Raw genomic sequence first — 20,141 nt, 5'->3', positions numbered from 1 at the left:
ATATATATATATATATATATATATATATATATATATATATATATATATATATATATATCATATAAGTTTATAGCACTAGATATTCATTGCGTTATTTATATAAAAATACTTACAATATGTTGTTAATATTCTTTTATTTTTATATAATCTTTTAACTTCTTATAATGGGTGTGTTCGAAGAGACGCTATTTAACGCTAGGAATGTGCTCTGTCCTTGTTTGTTTCTGAAAGTTGAACAATTTCCCCGAACGCAGCCAATATATAAAGGTGTCAATACATGGGAGCGTTCCAGCGTCGAGCGTTAAAGCGTTAGCCAATCAACGTATCAGGTTCCAGAAATATACTTGTAGTTCTTGCAGAAAGTGGCACGTTGATTGGCTACCGCTTTAACACTCGATGCTCGATGCTCTCATGTAAAGGCACCTACACAACGACGTGTATATTGTCAGCAGCCATATTGGGGACCTTGAGAATGGCGTATGGGGATAACCTTTTCCCCCGGAGCCATTACAGAACAGAACAGAACAGCAGCCATATTGGATTCTAACATTCCTGGGCATTTTTGATTGGCTATTATTTTAGACGACTGCGCATCCACGGGACTGGTACACCTTTATATTTACATGGCTGCGGCAAGAAGCGACGCGATAGCCAGGCTGCGGTAAAAAGCCTCATAGGGAGAGAGTGGCAAACTCTATCACGCGACCCCTCTCTTTTGATTAGTTGCGGGCAGCCCTCTGACACTCTCCCATAGACTAATAGTATGTTCGACTGGCTCTGGGTTAAGCTGGTGGCACATAGAAAAACTTAAGCAGTAAAACGTAAGCAGTAAGCAAATTGACTAATCACAGTCATTGATTCTTCTTACGGTCCAAGAATCAACGACTGTGATTGGTCAATTTGCTTACTGTTACGTCCATTCTGGGTTATTCAGCCTACGTTTATTGGTCGAACAAGTACTTATAAGCTTTATGATTGGCTAGTAAAGACTTATGACGTCATTAATCGCTCTCGGAGCGATTAACTCAGGACCGCTATTCCATTACCCATGTATCGACAGTTGTCGATTCGATAGGTGTCGTTGCGCAGTTTTTCCACGATATAAAAAAACTGCGCAACGATACCTACTGATCCGACAACTATTGGAACCACGGTAACGGAGCAGCCCAGAGCCAGACAAACACGCTATTGGCTTGGTTTACATCGTGCACTTGATACGCATACTAAATAATAACTTTCTATTAGATAATCTTAATATCGAATGCATATCAACAGCGACGCATTCTATCAGTACAATATGTTTTGTTGATGAGTATTATACCAACTAAATATACCGTTATTTATATATATATATATATATATATATATATATATATATATATATATATAAATCGACCCCCAGATTGTTTAATGCCCCAAGCATATAAATGAATTGGACAAACTCATAATTGATCTACAGAAATTGCATTTTCTCACGCAAGACGACTTATTCACCGCTGCCTTTAAGAGCAAAACCGACATCTTCAAAAGGATCTCGCTGTTCCTGAAACTCACGAAGCAATCTCTTTAAACACTATACCAGCCTAATGGATCTTGCACACAGGACGCGGTAATGTTTGCCGCGCGGCGGAAGTTCGCGCAACAGCCAATTAATATGCTGCTTTCCATAATAACCTTCTAGCTCTTACGGAAAAACAACATATTGATTAGCTGTCGCGCGAACTTCCGCCGCGCGGCAAGCATTACCGGGTCCTGTGTGCAGGAGCCAATAACTCATCTGGGGGTCGATTGTGTATCTCGAAACGGAGTGAAAATTACAAAAGTGAACAAATTCACTAGGCATTGACCAATGAAGTTACAAACATTCTAGTAAATTTGCTCACTTTTATCATTTTCACTCTGTTTTGAGATACACAATCGACCCCCTGGAAGCTGGGGAACTAGATACTTTCCGTTAATCAGCTACCAACATAACACTAGTCTCTTCCATCGATAAGCAAGAACACATATATTACACCGATGCGGAAAATGGTGTTTAGGAACTAACCCGCAAGGGCTCCGGGAACCAGTACTGAAAGAGAGAGAGAGGTATCGCCCATCTCTAGTGCACTACTTTTAATATGAATTGTATCATATTCTCCCCAATCTTGACTATACTAGGACTGAACTAGACAAGGATAAGAGAGGAAACAAAGAATCTCTATCTCATCCCGCACGTCTCAAAAGGCAGCGTGTGTTGCAGGGAGTATATATTTCAGTGACTTCATCCTCCTTTGACACCAGCGCCCCCCTTCGAGACGGGAAACGCAACTCTAAATTCCCGAAGGCTATTCGAGTTTGTCGGCCTTGGATTAGTTATAAGGCGTCCGCCGGCCAGGCAGGAGGTGTCTTCCATCGCACGTGTGCGCGACGCGTCGCGTCACGCGATTCGCGATCTCCCGTGTGTGTGCAATCCGCACATACAGAGACAGTAATCTTGCTTCTCCCTCGCTCGATCCTTCCTCAGCCTCTGCAAGTCTCTATTCTCGCCCGCCTGAAGGTGTGGCGTGTGTGATACGGTATCTCTGGAGCAGCGTTGCCGCGTCTCCTCCTTCTCCCTTTCCTTTCCTCTTCTCTTTTCGTCGCGCGGTGAATGACGGCGAACGGGCGAGAGCGAGCGAGCGAGAAGGAGCGACAGCCGGAGTGCGCTGGGTTTAGAGGGTGAGAGGGAGGGAAAGAGAGCGAACGCGGCCGATCGTTTCGCAGTGCGGCTGGCGGGAGGGAGGGAAGGGCGCCTCCCGTCCGCGCGTGGGTGTGCGTGCCCGTGGGATGGATACGCTGCCGCCGTAGCCGACTGACAGCGCGGTAGGACGTCAGGCATACACACAACCTGTGCAACGGGCACGGTGGTGCGTCGTCTGGCTCGGTGGTGTTCCCTTCGCTTTCGCGCGAGTGAGTGCGACGAGTGCAAGCGTGCGTTCGACGGAGAGAAGCGCGTGACGCGCGTTACAGGAGACAAATGACAGCGAGCAGGAGGTGAGGATCGATGTGACCGTGCCTGCTCGCCTGCCTGCCTCTGCCTGTGCCCGCTTGCCATGGCTGAGGAAGAGCTGCTGGTCACCCTGAACCGCGGCGACACCGGCGGCGGCGCCGGGTTCGGCTTCTCGCTGCTCGGCAGCAACGCGGCCGGCGGCCTGCGCGGCCACCACGTCATCTATGACATCGTCGAGAACTCGCCGGCGGCCCGGAGCGGCAAGGTGAGAGAGAACGAGCCGTGGCCGCGTTGGAAGAACGCGAAGAGAGCGATGGCGTGGGAAATTGACCCTCATGGGCGATTTTCGCGTGCACGCTGTGCGAGAAATTGATTCTTACGCTCGAAAGGGATGTGAGAATCAATTTTTTATGCCGCGAGGCATGCGAGGAATTGATCCTCACGGACGAAGGAAGAGCGTCAATCGCGTTGGGTCAATTTTCCTGTGGATTGTTGCTTCGTACCGGTTTGTGTTTTCTGCATCTTTTCGTGATTCTCGATTTCTTTCTCTGTCCCCTCTTCTCTCTCTCTTTCTCTCTCTCTTTCACGCTCGCTTGCTAGCTATATGTATCTTCTTCATTTAAAGTGCAGAAGATGCAACACGGTACAGCTAAAAGGGTACAGTAATGCTTTTTCGAGCTATATTGTTTGAATATTTTTTAATTTGTCCTGCGGTCTTTCTTTATCTTCAAATTTTGAGAAATACGACTGGAAAACAGATTTTTTGCAATTAGTAATATTTGGAATAAAATTGCACGTAGAATGAATAATTATCGATGGAAATAGACATATACTCACGCGCGTTGCATGAATCATAGTTCATCGTGTACGATTAGTGTTCCATACGTAACGCAATGCGTCTCTACAACACGATCAAACGTTATCGACTCGTTTATTTCTCTTTTCCTTTCGTTATGCCGTTTTCATGCATATACGTCGCTCTCTTACATTGTATACGCGCCGTATCATGCAAGTTTTATCCGGATATATCGGCTTTCACGGCCTATCCTCGATTATTTCTTTTTTCTATGCATCTTCAGGATGCAACGAGTATTGATTACGGCAGTCTTTCGAGCGATTTGTGCACTTGTAAGTAGTTAGAGGAAGAGGAGGAAAGAAGAGTGCACTTCGCGAAAATGACGATGCTTTTTTCGAAGCTCTCTTCAGAAGGCATCCCCGATGTGGTACGCGCATGGGAATCGATTAGCCCTTAAACATCAGTCTTAACACTCGCAAAGCTCGTGGTATCGCGAGAACAATGAACGCGACACAGTTCAATACGCGAGGAAATCTCGGAGTTTCCACAAGGAGTGAACGAAACTTTAGTTTGCTCCTAATTTTGTAAAATTGACAATCGATTTTGCATAGGTCCGTGTACAATACACTTCAATCAAGTCTTAATGTTCAGCAGACGAAGTCATCCATCTTTGTAATCACTTGCATCGTGTCTGGATATGTGTATCTATATTATAACTGTTGATTATATTTAGTGCTTCGACATATCGTGTGTCATATCGTATCACATTACACCGTATCATATCTGTACACGATGGAAACAATTAAAGAGGCCAGCTAGTTTTGATAAGTGTTAAGCCCGACAGAGACGCAAAGCCTGGTAAACGCCAAGACTTCATGTTGAAACTTGGCACGTCGCACATCGTTCGCATAATTCGCGCACGGAATTCCGGCGTGACGTTCATTGAAGAATTAACCACAAAAGTGTGCCGCTCATGCGAAAGAATGTAGCCGGTGCACTCTCGCTTTTACGTCGCTCATCTCGTTGTCGCGCTCATCGTCGTTATTTTTTCTTGCCTTCCAGTTTCCTTTCGAAACTAAATTTAGCCGGACGATTCGTGCACATCGTGCACACCGCATTGACCAGCCTCCGCCGCTAAACCCCGTCCGTATGTGACAGAAAATCGTTTATCTGCTCGATATCAGTCTCGATCTCGGCGAAGGAAAAGAATGCTCCTTTCCCGAGCTCTGAAGACACCAGGAAGAATTCTAAAAGCGCTATCTTATCTCGGCCGAGCGCTCGATGTATTTTGTAAGGCCGTTTACACGCGTTTACGTCGTTATTTTAAACAATATCGCACAACGGTCGAATAACTTCGTGCGGCCTTGCGTTTCTCGGTCAGCTGGTCCCTCAACAACGACAACTGAGTCTGACGATCGTTGCTCGTCCCGAGGAAGATATTGAGCCTCTTGAGGTCGTTGGGGATCGCTTCGTGGTGAGGCTCGGGGTACGGGCAGGTAGTCCAAACTGGTCCATCGTCCCACAGCAAATCCAGCCCGCCGATTCTGGTCTCGCGACCGCTGAAGCGACCCTTCGAGCAGAATTATAATTGCAACAGAATTATAATACACGTAAATGTGTATAAGCAATTCAGAAAATTGTAAGGAACGAAATTTATGCATTTATCATTTTAATCGCTATACCTCAAAGTCGAGGACGTTCAGCACGTCATCGACCAAGTCAAATTTTAACCGATAATCTTCCTTATCGGTGCCTGTTAAGGCCGGACTGGCGTTGACCTCTAGTAACCAAGGCCGCAGGTCATCACTGAGCAACACATCATAGCCGTAGAGCTCGAAGCAGTTCCGATCTTGCATCATGACCGGCTGCACCGCCAGCAGACTCGCCATTATGACGCCTGCAATTGTGCAATGAATTTGCGCCAGTGAGAGCTTTGATCTTCCCCCGATGTTAATTTTTTCGACACGAGAAAAATTCTGATGTGCACTTTGTGCCGCAGAGAAATACAGATATCACAAATGTATATTTAATTGCTTTAATCTCAATAGTGTATTCTGCAGTATAATATTTTGATAAAATACAGTAAAAATACAATAAAATACAGTTAAATTAATTATTTTTTTTTATATTTAAAGTATTTTTAAACATTGAGGTAAAGAGTTCTAAAGTTCATAATAAATAATTGATGTCAGGGTTGTGTATAAAATGTCGTTGCAACAAATGTCGTATGTATAAAACAAATTCATAATTTTAACTTATGATAATATTCTTTCTCTCTTTCTTTAAATTCTCCCTACGTATAAAATACACATATAATTGTAACATATAATTTTCAAAATACCTGCGATACGTTGCATCAAATTTTCCACCGTTTGCGTCCCGTGATAAGTTATCAGATATTCCTTAAGTTTGTTCAGAGCCCACTTGCAATTCAATTTTGTCTCCTTCTCATCTGCCATTGACGGGGAATCTTGGATATTCTGAACAGCCTTCAGTTGAATCGCTGTATTCGTCAAGTGCACCCTGCTATCCTCGATGTTTTTCAGATCAAATAGTCGGCCACACAGTCGAGCGAAGCCTTCCCTAGCCAACCACACTTTCAGAGGATGAAACGACGTCACCAGTACATAAATACGCAAATCAAATTTTCGTCCTGAAATCAGGGATGGAAAATCAGTCCCGAGAAATGACGATAACGATCTTCACTTACGGGAATAGATAAAAGGAAGTAATCGCAAGCTCGTGATTTGTAATATATTAAATGAAATTTTAGAAAAATATCATGGCGATATATATGACTCATATGTGATATATACGTATATCTAAAACTTGATAATGTTATATAAATTTACAATATTGTTTGTACGATATAATAAATTATATGGTAAAGTATACAAAAAAGCCACTAGATTATATATCATAACCATTGTTTTTTTTTAAATTAGAACTCTAAGATATCCAAAATCGAATTAAGTTACGACTGTACCCGCTACGAGATAAGGATTATCTATGTATCTTTGAACGACGTAAATCTCGGTTGGGCTTCCCTGTTGTTGTGACTTCGATTTCCACTCGATCAAATCCTTCAGTTTTCTGAACAAGAAAATACCCTTACCACGGGACTGCGCTACCGGCTTGACTATCCATGTAGCACCTTGTTGTCTGTGATTAGAGATTACTGTCAATGATGATATTGTCCAACAAACATGAACAAATCAAGTAACATATAAATAAAATATGTTTAACATAAAAATAATTATTTTATACCCAGAAACAACGATAAAATGAAAAACGAATAACACATAAAACAGAAAACAAATAATATGCATATCATACTATAATAATAATTATACTATACTATAATAATAACGTAATATAATATATAATAATCATCTAATTACTCACATACGCACACAACACATTTAATCCATCGTTATTGTTATTTGTATAAATAATATCCAAATATCAACGATATATCAATGATTAATAATTATCAGTTGGTATAAATAATAATTTTACATAACTCATGATGCCGATTGCTCATTGTACCTGTGGTACTCCTCAACGAAGATCCGGTAATCGGCGGGCAGTTCGAAGGTCACGGGCGCGGATTCGCTGCAGATACGGGCCTCGGCGGCCTTGCCGGCCGCGGCGAGGGCCCGGCGGTAACGCTTGAGGTTCCGTCCTAGACGGTGCTTGCACGTGAGCTCATAGTGGTTGCGGAAGTGCGGCACACGTTGGCGCAGCAACAGTCGCCGCTCCTCGAGCGCGCGTCGCGCTTCGGCCGTCTCGCACCACCACAGGTGCCAGCTGCCGTCCACGGGGTCAACTATCTCGAGAGATGAAGGAAGGAGGGAGTGAGAATCACCATGTAGGAGTGTCGGGACGGTCGCAATTAATTTTTAACACTTTGATCAGATTTAATCCGGAGCTCCTTCATTTTTAATTTCATGCGCGTAAAAATAATCAACCGTGAATCGAGTAATTTCAGCAGAGGGAGGGAGGGAGGGCGGACTTATCGAGCGGCGTGGACGGACTCTGTGTGTCCCCTTTAAATGGAATTATATTACCTGCTTCCAACCCCTCGCTAACATCACCTCGCCCTGCGTCGACGAGAGATCGCAGCGGAACTTGACGATGACTTTGTCGTCTGCATCCTTCTGCCGCGTGCCTGAGTCGCGGTATTTCCTTTCCTTGTTGGATAATTCGATCGCCTCGGTCTTCGGAGGAAGAATTTGCGGACCTTCCAACATCCTTTGCGCGTTGTCGACGGATTATCGAGATGGCCGAGAGTGATTCACATTTGTTCGCGTGCGCATATAGCGTGTCTTACTCTTCAAATAAATCAAATCAAATGATTACAAGGTAAAGGAAGACGCTTGAAAGAAATTATAAATCGCTCTTGTTTCTGATCACTGAATAATTAAGTTAAAATATACACATGGAGGTACATATAAATATCAGAACATCATAACAAAAAGGTGATTAAACTGCACTAACTTTTTTATTCGAAACGTACCGTTATACCTCAAAGTCAAGTGTAGCACGCGCAATGCAACTTGTTTTGGAGAACAGCCCGAAACTGCGAGGAAAGTCAATGTCAATAGAGGATCCAAAAATACAATTGGCCGCTGGCCGACTTGTGTGTTTTCCGACTGAGATTCGTCGTCGGGTGGGATGAGAAGAGATCAGTCGTATTCCGTCATTCGCGTCCGCGTATGATCCTCTTTCGTAGAAAGAAACTTCCCATACTCAAAGTTCTCTTTTCCACCGTGAATCCTGTCGTAGTGGTGTGTCTTGAACCGTGGAAATATTATTCCGCCGGTTTTAACACCGAAGATACTCGCGATAACATCATATCTGCACTTAAAATTGGGAAGCGAGAAACGCGAATCATCATACGTTTCTTTTCCTTTCACTCACATGTAACATCCTTGAGAGGCGAAGTTACCGAGAATTGCACAGGTTTCGAATATGTTTGTTCGTTGATATACCGTGGCATTGAAAAATATCCCGCTCTAGGATCTCCCTAGAATCTAAAAAAACAATTTCGTTAGGATGCAAGCCGTTAGACACTGTGGATATTTTGAAGCGCTGTATAGATCAATCATGGTTTCTTTTTAAGGATTTCAAAATGTTTGCGGCGTCTAATTGATCACGTCCTTAGTGTAACTAAATTTTCTGTTATCTGAGAACCAGGTAGAAAAATCGCTTATAGGAACAGAAACATTCTTATAGAAGATTTCTACTCAGCCTAATTGCTCTCAGTTATCTCAACCGAGTTTTAATGCAGCCAAATGTTTTCGGTCGCAACAATAGAGATATTATTTCTCATCAGCGATATTATTTTTCGTTCCCATTCAGACACTTGAATTGAAATTTTTCTCTCGTGTATGAAGAACACGAAAGTTACAATTAATAAAGGATACGCAAATTTGTGATAATTAGCAACGCCATTGAATAGATTTCATATGTTCGACGAGCAGTAGTGTTGCGCGTCGTATCATTGCCGTCATCATTGCACTTCAATCTTACTCCAACGTGTTTCTGGAATTGCGTCATATATTTGTGTATCGCTTAATATATAATCGAGATACCTACGAATATCATCGATACGAGCATCAGGGCTACTTCCGATGCCGAAATTGGCGTCTTGTTTATCGTGCTGCCTGCGACCCCTCGACCTCCTGTTGGGGGAACAGTCCCCTGGGAGCGGCAGATTCGATTACATCGAATACATTCCTCTCCGCCAGGTGAAGACCGCTCCCTTCATGCCATTTCGTCGAAATAATTATGTAACAACGAACGAAAAGTATTCTTGAAAGTGTGTGTGTGCGAGCAAGAGAGAGAAAGAGAGAGAGAGAGAAAGAGATAAAAGCTAGTTTGTAATTAACCATTATTATTGATCCTAGATTGTTGAATCTTCTATTTGTTATTTAATCACGTATAGTCAGTGGCAAAAGGGTTGCGACATCGACGGGTTGTTTAATCTCGGTGCAACTTCAGAGCGCATTCGGTATCCAATAGGAAGAAACTTCTCCTCCGAATATTACTAGAAAACAAATTCTTCTATTGGACAGAGACGCGTTGCGGAACTCATGGAAAAAAAAGTGTTACAGACTTTCTGCCATTGACTGTATCTGACAGTTTATACGGCGGTAAATATGACATTTCTACTTGGGTGATTGTTGGATCTCCGCGCGTGTGTACATTCTCGTTCTAGTTCCACTTTTTTCTACTTCTCCTCTTTTCCTTTCTCTTTTTCTTTAAAAAGTTGACTTACTTTTTCATACAGAATCGTCATATGTTCGGTTGTGTCGTTTGCACAACGGTGGTGGTTGTAACCTAACCTAACCTGTAGGAACGATACGTTCTCCCTCGAATCGAACCAATTTTGCGCTCCGTACGCTGCTTGGAAAACTGCAATCCTTTCGCCGGCGCGCTCGTTGAACTTTTCTCACCTCCAATGACGTGATTTCATAACAGGACTCGCCTCGATTTCGGACTTTCACTATTTCGATCGGACACGCTCTTAAGGACGTTCACATATCGAGCGTAAATATTGCATCATTTTATTGGAACATTTTTTTAATTACGCTTAGCTTTAAATTTACTGCTTTACTGCTTTCATTCTTTTACAAAGATATGTGTAATTATAATTATTTTCAATATTTTGCATCTCACGAGACAACATGTAGACCGGGAACATTCTACATGTACAACCGTATCTCGATGTGTACAGCATTACCTTTTAAATTTTCAGGAAGATGGATAAGATGTAAAATTAGGATTTAGATTCTTAGAATAGACACGGATGGTTAGATTGATTTACGACGCGTTCCAGAATAGATTGTCCTCGAGTATAGGAGAAAGAGTAAGAGAGAGAGAGAGAGAGGGAGGGAGGAAGAGAAGGAAGGAACAAAGCTAAATATATTATATAAGAATAGTTGTAAAACAGCACAGCGTGATTTTCGCTTGGTTTTCTTCAGGTCGAGGCCGGCGACGTTATACTCAGGGTGAACGAAGTCGATGTCAACCGATTTAGTACGAAGGAAGGCAAGTCACGTTCACCTCACGCTTAATTTTAAACTCTTACTTTAATAATTCTACCCTCTTAAGATATTAAGTCCGAATTAATCGGATCTCAATTTCGATTCTCTAGATTTGAAATTCCATTTTAAGTTACTTTCTTTGCAATTTCTTTTTATAATTCATCATTAAATTCCAAATAAATAACCTGAATTTTGAATCATTTTCTTCTTGAGAAGTTCTAGCTATTTTTCGGATACTTGATAGAAACACACTTCAGACGTTCTCTTGGCACTTGTTTTGATAATCGATCTTCTTTCGCTTCATGTTTATATTCCATCATCTAGCAAATCAAGTGTCATGCAGCTTGACTCATTTATACTACAATTATTTATACTGCGCAATAGTTTAATCAAGATTTCTCGAAATTCAACATGGCCATTGAAATCGAACTTGACAATACCTCGGAAAATAGAATTCGTAATATATGTCATTCATGATTTGTAATATATATATGGTTAATTAATAATTTTATTCCAGATTTAGTATTTCGAATTGAAATTATCTGTAATTTCACATTTTTAATACTAAATTTAGAGTTCCACTATATAAATTCCACGATAAAATTAATTTTGTAGTATAATTTTTAAAGCAAGAACTGTTTGTATTTTGAATGTAAAATTAAATTGTTTAATTTATAATTTAGTTACGCGCAAGTACAAATTTTCAGCTAGCATGTTTTTGATGTAATATTATTATTACTATTTTATTCTGTACGTGCGTTAATTTAAAACTGATTCGTTTCATTGGCGTATTTCAGTGCTAAAATGCCTGCGGCTCTCCTCAGACCCTGTCACCCTGAAGTTGCGGAGAGGTGAGTATTATTCAGCATGAAATAATTAATCATCGCTGATTGATTAATTTTGCACATAGACACACACATCGTCAGAATGGCTGCATCAATCCTAAATTTAGAATAGTACTATTGTATTTTAATTAACAGGGTATATTGTTAATTAAAATGCGTCGTCTCTCGAGGCCACGTGGTGACTGAACTCTCGCGATCAAGAGCGCGAGGTCCAATGATAGATCGCCGGGCGTCGAGAGACGGCGCGCCGTACTTGAACCTGGAATCGGCGCGGTAATAATAGAATTAACACTATAATAACACCGGCGAGGCTAATGCGCGAGAAACAAAGAGAGCTCTCCGGTGGTTACACAGCAGGAAGAGGGTGACCGGTGACCAAGGACATGCGATTATTCGCATGGGCGCACTCTCAGACGACGCGAGTGGTTTTCCGTCCGCCAGACGACCCCTCGGTCGATCAATCAAAGAACTTTCAGCTTTTACGCGCTCATCTCGTGGTTTTTGCATTGTTGCTAACAGAATGTTCTTATTATTACAATGAAATTCCATTATTAAGTTAATTGCTATTATGTAAGAGCGTTGTGTTATGTTTATTCTATAATAAATAAAATATATAAGATATTGTTATATATATATATATATATATATATATATATATATATATATATATATATATTATTGCATTATTATTATCGTTATATTACACTTTGCTATATGTTTTTATGAATTTCTTATCTAGCTAGAGAAAAGGATGAAAAGATAAAACGCGATTGAATCTTTTCAGATCCTGCAGTAAAGGCACACGTTCGTCGCCTTTTGTCGCCTGGACAACCCACCAACGAAGAGGAGTCCACTACGGAATCTTGCAAAGAAAATCCTCCTGCGGCGAGCAAGGATGATAAGGAACTAGCGGATGTATCCTCCACAGACTCGCCGACGCCGGTGACGATGACGACTGCGACGAGGAGCAACGGTTCATGTAGTGATGCGTCCGTCTCGTCGGAATTAGAGGCGCTTCTGCCGGCTGTGGATCACTTCAAAGAGGAGGAGAGATCTCAATGGGAGCCTCTCGGCACGAGTGGCGAGAAATTCGCCCGGCAGAAGAACACACCTAGGTATAAGTCGTATAGAATTGAAGCGAGATCTTAAAGAAAACGAGAGTAAAATGAAAGTCAAAGCGTAAAATATTAAGAAAATTAATAAATATAACAAGAAGTAATAGAGTTCTCTAAAAGAGTAACAATATGAATAAGTAACATAATACTATACTCTAAAAGAATATTTACGATACTTATTTCAGAAAAAAAATTTTTGATTGTATACTAATAATATTACATATCTATGGTTAAATTAACTTTTCTTTTATGATTTCCGATAGTCGAGCTCTTTGTAGCCTTTTGAACAATTGTCTTTCGTATCGTTCTCAGGTTCGAAGCGTATATGATGACCGGCGACCTGATGCTCAATCTCTCTCGTACTCAACAGAGCAGCAATCTGTTACCGAAGCAGCAGCAGCAACAGCATCAGAAGAAAATCGACTCCCTTAGGTACAATCCCAACCACCACTCTTATACCGTCACCACCACTACCACCCACCACAACCACCACCACCATCATCATCACCATCAGCACCACAACTCGGTGCCTAGCAGCCCCAACGACAATACGTTGGCGCACCATCATCATCATCATCACCACTATCACCAACGCGCTACTTACAAGTCCTCTAGCTCGGCTAGCACGTCGCCTGTGGGCACTGGTAGACGCGACGGGGTGCAGGGTGCCCCAGGCTCGCACCAGATTGACTCCAGCAACAAGAATACCCCTTCGAGCTTCGGCTTCGTTCGAACTTCACGGTCGGAGGACCACTTGCAGTTCCAAAAAGACCCCTCTATGAGCGCCGTGGATATCGACATCGACGACGACGTCACTAGCAGCCTAAATACTTTGCTGGACCCGCGGCCGGAGATCGGTCTTATGCCTAACGAAAGGATCGTCTGGACGTATAACGCGCCTGTCAGCTCGCCTGCCACCTCCTGCTGCCAAAATGGCGGCTCTTCCTCCTCTTCTTCTTCTTCCTCTTCATCCTCTTCATCAACCAGTCCGCAGCGTTCGCTGTCCCCTGCTTCCCCCACCTCCGTCTCGTCCTCCGTCATGTCCTCGAACTCTGGCTCGCGCAGGTTCCCACCGGCACAGACGATTCCTGGAGTCTCCGGGGTTTCTGGTACCCCGGGTGGGCTTCTCCCGGCGAACGGTGACCTCAGCCAGTCGGAGGCTATCAGCAACATGTCAAGTCCGGACTATAACGATGAAGAGACCATGGATATCCTCAGCGCAAGGGATATCATGATGGTGAGCGACCCTAGTGACAGCGACTCCACCATTTTGGCGAGCGAACCACCCCAAAGGAGGCTGAAGACCAACAACCCCCAGGATAGTAGCGGTGACCACAGAATCGTGATACAAGTGAAGGGTCCTGACAAGGAAACCGCCGCCGCGCCAAGAAACACAAGTCCCAGACAGGCGAGAAGACGCGGCAATCCTGGAAATGCAGAATTCACGCCTCCTGCTGCGGCGCAGAATTTGCAAAGAACGCAAACTGGGACAGTGCCGGGGGTCGCGACGGGGTCGATGGTACCAGAACATGTGGGCTATCAGGTAATGTAAAGTCTATATTAAACGTTAATCGAATTTATCATCGCTATTATTACAGTTTTATCGAGCTTTAATTAAATTGAATGTGATATTGTTAAAATATTTTATTAAGCAGATTAATTATATAGATTATGAAAATGTTATCGAGATTTTATTGAAAATTACATAGAACTGATCTCTCTTTTTTATTATATACTCTAAATAAGTGAAATGTATTAATCTTCTTTGAGCAACGTTGGCAATTTGTTAAATCGAGTTATAATCGATAATCGATCGTCTTATCGATAATAATTATTGACAATTCACTCTTCGTTTATTAATTTGTTCATATTTACTAATTTATTTATCTCTGATAACGTTCCGTTGAATTTGAAGGAATTGAAAGAGTGTGAAGACGATAAAGAAGCCTTGATGGGAATCTGCGATGAACAAAAAGGAGGACACGGAGGTGGCGGGGGCGGAGTATCACCGCCGCAATCGGCTGACGAAGAAAGCGACATCGAGAGTCTGCACAGCTTCCACTACAGTCCGAAGGCGGTGGATTTGCCATCGGCCGTACGGCTGGCCAAACGTCTTTACTCCTTGGACGGTTTTAAGAAATCCGACGTCTCCAGACATCTTAGTAAAAAGTAAGTTTTCTTCTTTTAACTTGTTATTGGAATCAATGAATCAATGATATTGGATTTGTAGCAACGACTTCAGCAGAGCCGTGGCCGAAGAATATTTACGTTACTTCAATTTCGAGTGCGACACGCTAGATGTTGCTCTCAGAAAGTTTCTTGCCCAATTTTCACTCACGGGAGAGACCCAGGAGAGGGAACGAGTCTTGGTACATTTCTCCAAGAGGTTTTTAGACTGTAATCCCGGCACCTTCAATTCTCAGGGTGAGTTATTACAATTGCTATTGATCTACTATTATATTTAATTAACTCAGTGATTATATTAAAAGTGAAAACTTGTACAACTTGTAGGTTTTAAAATTATCACATTATTACTGTAAGATTAATCAATCCAATAATAAGAGAACTATTTATTCGCTGAAAATTCACTGAATCGAGTTAAATTTTCTTATAAGTCAAAATATATGATATGAATGATATGAAGAGTATAATCGATTGATCGATATTGATATATTTTTCAGATGCCGTTCACACTTTAACGTGTGCGATAATGTTGCTCAACACGGATCTGCATGGCCAGAACATCGGCAGGAAAATGTCATGCTCGGAGTTCATTGAGAACCTGTCGGAGCTTAACGACGGCGACAATTTCCCACGGGAGGTGCTCAAACAGCTTTATAACGCCATCAAGTCCTTTCCTCTTGAATGGGCTCTGTAAGTGACTCTCGTATATTTCAACAAGCGTCTCTGAACAAATTTCTGAAACACCTCCAAAGTGTGGTAAAGGCTTTGGATTCTTAATGTGAATATTTTTCAAAATTTGTTTTATGTTAATTTAGGGATGAAGAGGGGGATGAAACGACGGCTCAGGTGATTCAGCAGGGTGACGGACCAGCAATCGCTGGCACCGGAAATCCATTTCTCGACGTGCCAAATGTCACGGGCGCTACGGAGTTTAAGAAAGGTTACGTTATGCGAAAATGCTGTTATGATTCCAACGGCAAAAAGAGTACGCACAATATTATACAGTTTATAATCAATATTATCATCGATATATCTAATTCTTATCGGTATATCTAGTTCCTAAATAACTTTTTTATTTATCAACAATGTATCCGATTAACTAAGAATATATAAAGTTTTGAATATTAAAGTGAAAAATACTTTGCAGCTCCGTTTGGCAAGCGCGGGTGGAAGATGTATTACTGCACGCTAAGGGAACTGGTGTTGTATTTGCACAAGGATGAGCACGGTTTCCGTAACGATAGCTTGCACAATGCGATACGCATCCATCACGCGCTCGCCACCAAGGCGTCTGACTATACAAAGAAGCAGCATGTCTTCCGCTTGCAAACCGCCGATCAGGCAGAGTACCTCTTCCAGACTAGGTCTGTGTAACCCGTTATCATTATTTTGAATTGCTTTATTTGCGGTAGAATTCGGTTAAATTAATTCCATTTCATTACTGTTTGTCCATATATGAGATATCTCGTCGTATTTGTATCCTATCTATACGATTTATGCAGTGACTCGAAGGAGTTACAATCGTGGATCGACACTATCAACTTCGTATGCGCGAGTTTTTCATGCCAGCCTCTAGCCGGTGCTGTGGGCTCGCAACGCAAGTTCCAACGTCCGTTGCTGCCTTGTAGCCACACTAAACTGGATTCCGTGAGTGTGTGCCATCCAGACATATTCAAAGATACTACAAGCTTAAATGGAATTTTAAGATAGACAATGTAGAACTATTAGAATCCAAGTAGTTAGATTTAGAATTTTAACGTAGTCTACTTAACGTAAACTTGTTGTTTCTTTTTTAATTTTTTCCCAAATATAAATTTTTCTTGACAGTGATTTTTTCTTTAATGAATATTAATATGTCTCCATTATCTTAACTTGTATGATGTAAAATTTTTCTTGATATTTTATGTGACTTGCTTTTTACGAATGCGTGCGGTAGAGAGAGATAGTTCAATTAATTTGTCGTTAGAGAGAGCAGTTGCGGGACCACGAGGACAGAGTCAACAGGTTGGAAGCGGAATTGGACGAGCACAGGAGGCATCCACCGGAGAGGAGTGCCAAAGCTCTCACTGTACAGAATTATAAGGAAAAGGACGCGTATCTTCATTACGAGGTGATTTTTAAGTTCTTTTCTTTCTTTAACAATTTCAGAAAAACTAAAATACCCACTATGTCAACAAAACTCCACTGTGGTGCTTAAGGCTCGAAGCAAAAGGAAGAATCTCCATCTTATTCTTTTAAAAAAGAAATTTAAGAATTTCAGAACTTTCTTCAAAAAATAGTACTATTGATATCAAAAATCATATTTTTTTAAACCAGAGAAGTTGTGTCTCCTTCATTTTATTCTAAACTAATATATTTTTTCCATGTAAGTTCTTGATTCAATAGCAGTTTATATATACGGGTTTTCCAGTTGAAACGATACAAGACGTATGCTTACCTTCTGCGTTCTCGACTGGCGTTCAGCGAGGTGGAACCTTCCTCGCTGGCGGAGAGCAGCATTGGCGAAGTAGATGAGACTGGTGGCTTAGGTGGGCCTCTAGCAAACATCACGGCAACAGAAATGGGAGGCGGCGGCGGCATTGGTGGCGTCGGCGGTATTAGTGGCAGCCTCGTGCCACCGCCGGTCCCTGAACGACTCAACGCCAATAGGTACAGTTACCGGGCTGCCATTTACAGTCGTAATCTGCTCAACGGCCAGCAACAGCAGCAGCAGGAGCAGCATGCCTCATCCGACATTGGTTGACGCGTTATGGGTGTGCTTTCAGCGTGTGTGGTCTAGTCTGACCCCGGTAGTGCTGGTGGTGTGGTGCTCTGGTGGTGGTGCTGATGGTGGTGCTGGTGGTGGTGCTGTTATCAGTTTGACGGTTGACGATTGACGCAAACTAACGATATACACGGGTGGCGTATTGCACTTGGAAACTGTAATCCGTAGTTTTCTGTGTATGTTCATTTATACAGTGGCGTAACTACCAATATAGAACGTAGAAGCTGGTTCTAGAGACCGTCTCCTTCTAGATATTCATAATACCTTCGAGCCAATTTTTCTTTTTGTTAGGAATTCTTTCGCTTCTTCTGAGTTTCTCTTGATTGATTTTTTTTCTGTTCTCTCTTTTATTTCTTTTTTTTATGGAACTTCAAACTTCCATTTTTGCGCGTCTTGCATTCAAATTCTATTACATTTTCAATTTAAATTAAATTATAATAACTGTTTTATTTAATTTATGTTTACATATTACATAAGTTTACTTTATTAATAGTAACTACGCCACTGACCACCACTTTGACCTTATTGTATCATCTGTTTGATAATCGCGATAGCTATTATGCCATTTTACATACTCTAATGTGCACTGCAATCCATCTCATTAATTCATTAAATGATCAAGATCAATGTCTTTATTTATTCGCGTGGTATCTTTTTTTATTTAACTTATTAATGGCATAGTATAGATATATAGGATACTTCTAAATTTCTTTGACAAATATCTGGAGTGAATTCTTTACGTCATAATAAATGAAAAATGTTGAAATTTATTTATCATAATGTGAAAAGTTCACTTTAGAAGTTTGTCAAAGGGATTTAGAAGCATCCTGTATTTATTTAAATCATTAACGACTTCATTACATACGGCCAATGAAGAACAATGGAATTTCCGAATACATGTATTTTCTATAGATATGTCGATTAGAGTTTTGAAAATTCAGGTAAGTCCATTGTAAGCATTTTGTCAAATGAAGAGAGAAAAGCCTGAATACTTTACTAAATCTTGTGCACACTAAAAAAATTTTTTAAGTTCTTTTTTCAATATTCTTGATTTTTTGTTTATAATTTTATTTTGGGAAACAGAAGCTATTTTATTTTGTAAAGTATCATATCTCATTACTGAAGATACTATATAGAAAGATATTTAAATTACTTTGTTTTGCTATATTGTTAGTTTGCGCCCAAATTTTAGTGACATTATACAAATTGAAATATCAGATATATACTGAATGAAAGATATGAGGGAGGTGTTGTTAAGACTGAATAGAGAAAAGCATGTGAGCTGTTTTGCGACTGCAAAAAAAAACGACGACCTACGATCTTTTAATTTTGACGCACTTATTGATTAGTAAACTTGTGATAACATGATTTTATATTACACTCGAGTAATGATTCGTCTTTTGTTTAACGATATTTTATTAGATTTTGTAAACTCGATAATACTCAAAAATAGTTATTCCTTTTTGCGACAAAGAATGTTAATTAAAAAATAGATAAGTCTAAAATAGGTCTAATTAAGTACATCTCACCATATTTTTATTTAAATAAAATTTTTGTCTTCCTAATTTTTACATAATAGTAAAGTTTATTTTTTTTTATTCGCATCGACTGAATTTATGTATGTATATACATTTGTTATATTCCATTTTGTATTCATACTAGATATTTATTTTTGTATGTGAACACTGATTATTTAATTAATTAAGTAAGTGTTAAATGGACAATTAACATTCCTCGAATGTTAGAAAATTAATATCGAAAAAACAGAATTTTGTTGTAAACCGAGTGATTTTGTTAATAACGATTAGGACAAGATTAATAAAAAGTTGTCGAGGTCATAGTGATCTTTTGAATTTATAGAAATTCTAGTGATTTTGAACACAGTTTATATAGTATATCATATATAAATAAAGAGCATATAAATAATAGAAATAATAATAAACGAAATTATCATGTAAGAGATACGAATGTTTCACGAGATATATTAATATATGCAAATATGCAAGGTTACCTGGAAAATATCAACTTAATTTCTTTAACTAATTCAGAGATTTCTGTTTTTAAAAATTATAATTATTTTTTAAAGAAAAACTTATATATATAATTCTCATAAAAAGCCATCTTTCATACATATGTAGATATCTTGTAAATTAAAATTTTAAGGTGGATTTAGGAGAGTAAAACTATGAAAAATTTAATTTTTTGCTGTAATTAAAAAATTAAGAATGTTATACAATTTGTTATATAAATTGTCTTACTAAAGCTAAATTGGTTTCTATAGATTTTTAATAAAATTGGTTTAATTAGGAAAAATTAGGGAAATTATAACAGAATGCATATTTTTATTATAAACTTCCGTATTTTCGTATGTTAGATTTAACAAATTTTTCCAGGTCATCTTGTACACACACACA

The 20,141-nt window shown here is 40.3% G+C and overlaps 2 protein-coding genes across 9 annotated transcripts in view; one reads left to right on the top strand and one right to left on the bottom strand.

The window, feature by feature from the left end:
* The first annotated feature begins 2,350 nt into the window (after window positions 1-2,350).
* The window catches only part of LOC116850437, a 19,682-nt gene continuing 1,891 nt past the window's right edge, over window positions 2,351-20,141 (top strand). The window contains exons 1-14 of one of the 8 annotated variants that reach the window (XM_032828785.1): window positions 2,351-3,236; window positions 10,757-10,823; window positions 11,617-11,670; window positions 12,449-12,779; window positions 13,092-14,322; window positions 14,695-14,948; window positions 15,010-15,203; window positions 15,461-15,653; window positions 15,779-15,948; window positions 16,111-16,327; window positions 16,466-16,610; window positions 16,930-17,073; window positions 17,374-17,612; window positions 17,729-19,590. In XM_032828785.1, coding sequence (XP_032684676.1) covers window positions 3,075-3,236; window positions 10,757-10,823; window positions 11,617-11,670; window positions 12,449-12,779; window positions 13,092-14,322; window positions 14,695-14,948; window positions 15,010-15,203; window positions 15,461-15,653; window positions 15,779-15,948; window positions 16,111-16,327; window positions 16,466-16,610; window positions 16,930-17,073; window positions 17,374-17,612; window positions 17,729-17,747 — 3,420 coding nt within the window. In that variant the 5' untranslated portion in view covers window positions 2,351-3,074 and the 3' untranslated portion in view covers window positions 17,748-19,590. Of the gene's footprint in view, window positions 3,237-8,587; window positions 9,521-10,756; window positions 10,824-11,616; window positions 11,671-12,448; window positions 12,780-13,091; window positions 14,323-14,694; window positions 14,949-15,009; window positions 15,204-15,460; window positions 15,654-15,778; window positions 15,949-16,110; window positions 16,328-16,465; window positions 16,615-16,929; window positions 17,074-17,373; window positions 19,591-20,141 lie in introns of those variants that run through there. The other 7 variants (XM_032828757.1, XM_032828748.1, XM_032828766.1 and 4 more) reach the window with 7 other exon arrangements.
* On the bottom strand, window positions 3,696-8,338 carry LOC116850473 (probable tubulin polyglutamylase TTLL9). The gene is made up of 7 exons (XM_032828803.1): window positions 8,287-8,338; window positions 7,838-8,101; window positions 7,317-7,600; window positions 6,754-6,929; window positions 6,109-6,420; window positions 5,450-5,664; window positions 3,696-5,337 (listed from the first exon to the last, which is right to left on the bottom strand). Exons 2-7 carry the CDS (start codon window positions 8,018-8,020, stop codon window positions 5,086-5,088), a joined length of 1,422 nt encoding a protein of 473 aa, XP_032684694.1. The 5' UTR covers window positions 8,021-8,101; window positions 8,287-8,338; the 3' UTR covers window positions 3,696-5,085.

This window comes from Odontomachus brunneus, unplaced genomic scaffold (genome assembly GCF_010583005.1).
Source record: "Odontomachus brunneus isolate Ranch 3 - 2012 unplaced genomic scaffold, Obru_v1 Obru_scaffold_005, whole genome shotgun sequence".
In the NCBI taxonomy this organism is placed as follows: Eukaryota; Metazoa; Arthropoda; class Insecta; order Hymenoptera; family Formicidae; genus Odontomachus; species Odontomachus brunneus.
This window is presented reverse-complemented; position numbering and strand designations above follow the sequence as displayed.